Consider the following 5,000-nt stretch of genomic DNA (forward strand, 5'->3'; position numbering starts at 1 on the left):
GAGAAGTATTTCATAAGGGCGGTGATGGAGATAATGGCATGCGCCATTGTTCCGAATTTAGAACCAGTAACTATGCGTCATTACAAGGAAGTGACATCACAACTGTTGAACCCTATTTCCATCTCAACACATTTTCCTTTAAACTCTTCCCATTTACAGATGTCCTATGTCAAAATCATTGGCAGGAAATGCAAAGTCGTTTGGCGATATCAAGAAAAGTTGATAGTAATTATCTGTACATAATTCATCTTCTTTATCCACAAAAATGTAAAGAGAAAATAACAAGAAAACCAATCAATACGAAAAGAACTTAAAAATTATTTCAAAAAAAATAAAATCTGTTAATTTATTTTCTTCCCAAGCTGATACTGATCAAGAAAAGGTAGATGTGTCAGTGCATGACATAATCAGTCGGAAGAAGAACAATTTGGATTTGCATTTCTTTTCAGTTATGGTCAGATGTCTGGGAAAGGTATCCAGCAACTTTTCTCAAATTTCATTCTTTTTCAACTTAACTAGCTGTAAAAAATATTTAGAAGTGAAATTAAGCTGATATTTCCCGAAGATGTACAAAAAGGGTTGCTTTAATCCTTTATGACAAGAACTCATTTTTGATATAAATTGACTTTCTAACTAAACTTGGCAATATCTCAGATCAAACCTTTTCACCATTCGACTGATTATGTCATTCACTGTAAAATATAAAGAAAATACCCCAGACTATACACAAATTGTAAAATATCCCAATAAACCCTCAGCAGTGTCCACTCATCCAGATCCAACGCATCAAAACTGGAGTAGGATCGGATCGGATCGGATTCCTTCAAAATTCAATAAAAGATTTAAAGATCCACTGCGTGTTTGTTACGATGTCCTCAGTTTAACCTGAAAAGCAAAATAAATAAAAAAATAAAATAAAATAAAAGATTAGGAAAGATGTTTTTTTTTTGTTTTTAAGAGTTTTACGACGCTTGAAACACATTAAGGTCATATCAGCAACCGTAAAATTGAGGACAATGGGATAGAGAAAAGTTCTAGAATTCCAATTTAAGTACCCAAGAAAATGGAAGACAAAGGAAAATTAATGCAAATAGGGAACAGGTGTAGATTCCAAGAGCACACTATCAGTGTACTGAGTTTGAGATCACCTAAATGTCTTATCCTGACACAAGCACAGGTCCCAACTACAATCATGTATGTGTAAAACAAAAATAGTACAGTGCATAACAAAGAGATGAAATACAACAAAAAAATTTCATCTCCCAAAACTCAAACTATACATTTGATGGTTTCCCTCCCAGCCAGGGCCAGGACAAAACCAAGTAATTTCATTCCAAGACAAAGACAAAAAGCATGTTGGAAAACAGATTACAGGGGGATAGAAGACACAGAAAGTGCCTCCCTGCCAACTGTGGGAGGTCAGGAACCCCACCCAGGATTAGGTAAGAAGACAGAAGAAACAAAAAATATAATACATAAACAAGTTCCCATATACCTACATATTGTAAATGTTGCTGCTCGAAGCTCGAAGAAATAAATAACAATGTGAAATTTAATGTAAGCTTCAATTTAATATACGAAAACAGATAATGTGGATGTATCGGGTTTCCCCTTTATCAACAAAACAGGATGAATGAAACACTACAGACGAATGAGATAATGGGATAGTGGCGTTGTTAAGGTAAATAAACAAAACCAAGGACCACGCCATTCACACATATCTCATTCGACCAGAGTGTTTTATTCATCGTGTTTTGTTGATAAAGGGGAAACCCGAAACGTTCACAGTAGCTGTCTTTGTCTAATAAATTGAAGCTTACTATTCAACACTTATCGTTATATTTTCCTTTGAGCTTCAAGCAGCAACATTTTCATTATACAGTAAAGGAAAGAAAATAGTAATAATGCACATCTTAAATAAGAGGATGCAGAGCAGACAGAGGGATTACTGTACAGAAGAAATACATTTTTAAAAAACTAAGCAAAGTCAATTTCAAAGCCCCCCCCCCCCCGCCCCTCAAAATGTACCCACAGTGCCGCTTCCAACCACAAATTTTCACGGTTCCACGATCATCTGGCAGCCCAAGTATCTTGGTTATAAAGAAAACAAAGAGAAACGGACCGCCATCATCGTCATCATCTCCTACCTTAGTCATGATGTCAACTTCAGAAATGTCTGACGGTTCCGAGGCAAAGATGGTCACATGGGCAGGTGTAAAATTTCCTCAGCTGTTCCTTTGTGAGTGGATACCTTGGCTCTAGTCATGGGCTTCACTTTTGTACCAACCCTGAAATTATAAGGTTTTTTGGTGTCAATTTTACCTTTAATCCTTTCCTTACCAGCCATATTCAGAATTTTCCCCATAATTTCAGACGCACCCAACACAAAAATAGAATTTTCTTCCTCTAAACAGAAAAGCAACAAATACATTATATGCATAATATTGATCAGCAAAGTGAACTCTACAACACAGTGTCACATATTTATAGCTATAATAAAACATTTTCTTTAAATTGTGTGATTTACAAAAGAAATCTGAATGATAAAAGTGCTGGTTGGATCGTAACGGATGTGACGATTTTCCTGTGGTTGGTAAGGAGAGGGTTAAACTCTTTTAAAGGTTTTCTTTTTTTTAATGGAACCTTTCCTATCTTTTTTCCCCCTATTGAATTCTACTGATATTGGCACACAATAAAAAAAAACCACCGGGACATAAACCATCTAAAATAACCATTGCAAATACTTACCAGGAAATAAAGACAAATTTCACCACCGATATGTCATCATCATTTGTCAACACTATCTTAAACAAGCCGTACATGGCTCCGTCTTCCGTGAGACAATCCTGTAGCTCTGAGAGCCCTCCGGTGCCTGAGCCGACTGTCATCAAAGGACCTATGAAAAGAAAAATGTAATAAAAAAAAATTAGAAGAAAAAAAAAAGGGAAATCAAAATGCATAATGGCCAACTTAGCAAAAAGCTGTACATGAAAATAGCATGGAAACCCCCCCCCCCCCCAAAAAAAAAAACAAAAAACAAAAACAAAACAATAATATATATGTAAATATGCTATACTATCATTATCATCCATTTGGTCACCAACTCCCAATAAATCTGTACAACCATGTGTTATCTGTGTAAGGAGGATAACTAATTCATTGACAAACCTTTAGGGCTGTTGTCCTTGTATCCAGCCACCATCCACATCTCAGGCTCCGTGTCAGATCTAACTTTGGCCACGTCATCAAAGACCTCTGGTAGAACTTCAACGGCATGCCCTTTGGATGCAACGGCCGACACGCTGAATTGTGGCCTGCCACTTTTCTGGGGCAGCTGGGTCTGGGTGAAACCCCTCATCTGTCTGGTGGACGCTTCGGTGTTTTCTATCACTTTGTTCGTGGTGCCCATCGAGTCATTCAACTGAACAAACAAAAAGAAGAAAGAGTTTCCATTACAGTTTAAAACTGTTCTGTTGGAGTTTACTTACTTACTTATCTTATTTATCCGAACCAGCGGCCACCTGAGCTCTAGCCCTTCGGTCTTGTGCCATGACGTAGAAGTTAGACGTCTTTTGTAGTTGTTTCAGGTGACTATAAAGTTCAGAACTGTTCAGTTGGAGTTTACAATATCAAATAAAAAAAACAAAAAACAAAAAACAAACAGACTTGCCAGGTAAATATTAACCCTAGCCATCTTACTTCCTGCAACTGCATCATTTTAAATGGTGATTTAGGCCATTTGGATTATTTCCCTTGAAAATCGGATATAACATGGACTTTAGGCTGGTTCCACCATCAGTTATATCGAGGTCCCACTGTATATTTTCAAGAAGTTTATTGAATAAAAGATCTTTACATTATTTTAAAATTAGGCCAGAAAATTCGTATTTCTACGAAATGTTCGTGGTAGAAGGTAGGTCTGGTTATATTCAAAAACAAATACCATGTAAAAATTAAAAACAATATGTAATTTGAATAATATGCTTATAATTTGCCTCAGAAAAATGTAAATAATGATAGGGTTAAATGGGCCACAGTTAAATACCAAGATAGTCAGTGATAGGGTTGAGGGAGTGCGGTTATGTAGTCTAGTGGTATGACACTCGCTTTCGGATCGGAAGATCCTGGGTTCGAGCCTCGCTCAGCGCATAGTCGAGTCCTCGGAAAAGGCTCTTTACTCACATTCTCTCACCGTACTCAGGTGAAAAAATGAGTACCTGGCCGTTAACAGAGTTATCTATGTCGGGAAAAATGGTATCATCATGTCTCGTTCTACATGTTACGCGTTGCTGTTGGTCAGGGACCCCTTGTAAAGCGCTTTGAGCATGTTTAGTGGATATTGTGCTTTATAAAAGCTCAAATTTCGTTTTTGGGTTGTTTTTTTTTGCTAACAAACTCAGAAAATCAATTATTCTAAATCTCTCCAAAGTTTTAGTGCTGTGGAACTCAATCGATAGAGAATCAAGCAAACACCAAAAATAATAATCCCAATATACCATTTTGATATTTTCTTTCATAGTTCCTTTGTCTTTATCCCATATATTGAAGTCCTATTGCAGACTGACTTTGAAACAGATGTGATGCCTTTTGCCTTTTAAATCATCTAAAAAGAGTCTGTTAGCCTCACACTTTCTCCCTTTTTGATTCTTATGGACAGTTAAAACATACAACTACAGGAGGAAAATGCTAGGGTACAATTCATATGGTATGCGTAGACAGAAAGGATTAAAATTAATAAATAAATAAAATAAAATTTCCTTTATTCATCCGATAGGGGAAATTAATCTCTAGGGTCTATTCCAAGGGATGACTGGAATAACCCAGGCATCAGCCGCAGTGCAGCGTCACAAATTGAGCTAGGGCGAAATGACTTGCTCAAGGTCACACAGCGCAGCGGTGGGTGATCAACCTCGGTACCTTTTGAGTACGAAGCAAAGACTGCACCACTGAGCCACACTGCCCCATGAATATTGTACAATGTATAAAAATCAACGTACGGA

At 37.0% G+C, this 5,000-nt stretch overlaps 1 protein-coding gene across 1 annotated transcript in view; it reads right to left on the minus strand.

Moving 5' to 3' along the window:
- Positions 1-6: 6 nt before the first annotated feature.
- The window catches only part of LOC144979276 (uncharacterized), a 7,695-nt gene continuing 2,701 nt past the window's right edge, over positions 7-5,000 (minus strand). The window contains exons 3-7 of the mRNA XM_078925893.1: positions 4,998-5,000; positions 3,169-3,421; positions 2,749-2,896; positions 2,148-2,288; positions 7-885 (exon numbers count right to left, since the gene is read on the minus strand). The exon at positions 4,998-5,000 is cut by the window's right edge and continues 142 nt beyond it. Coding sequence (XP_078782019.1) covers positions 2,201-2,288; positions 2,749-2,896; positions 3,169-3,421; positions 4,998-5,000 — 492 coding nt within the window. The 3' untranslated portion in view covers positions 7-885; positions 2,148-2,200. The remainder of the gene's footprint in view (positions 886-2,147; positions 2,289-2,748; positions 2,897-3,168; positions 3,422-4,997) is intronic.

The sequence above is a fragment of the Berghia stephanieae genome, chromosome 9 (assembly GCF_034508935.2).
Source record: "Berghia stephanieae isolate SIO BIC M18660-M18661 chromosome 9, UCSD_Bste_1.3, whole genome shotgun sequence".
In the NCBI taxonomy this organism is placed as follows: Eukaryota; Metazoa; Mollusca; class Gastropoda; order Nudibranchia; family Aeolidiidae; genus Berghia; species Berghia stephanieae.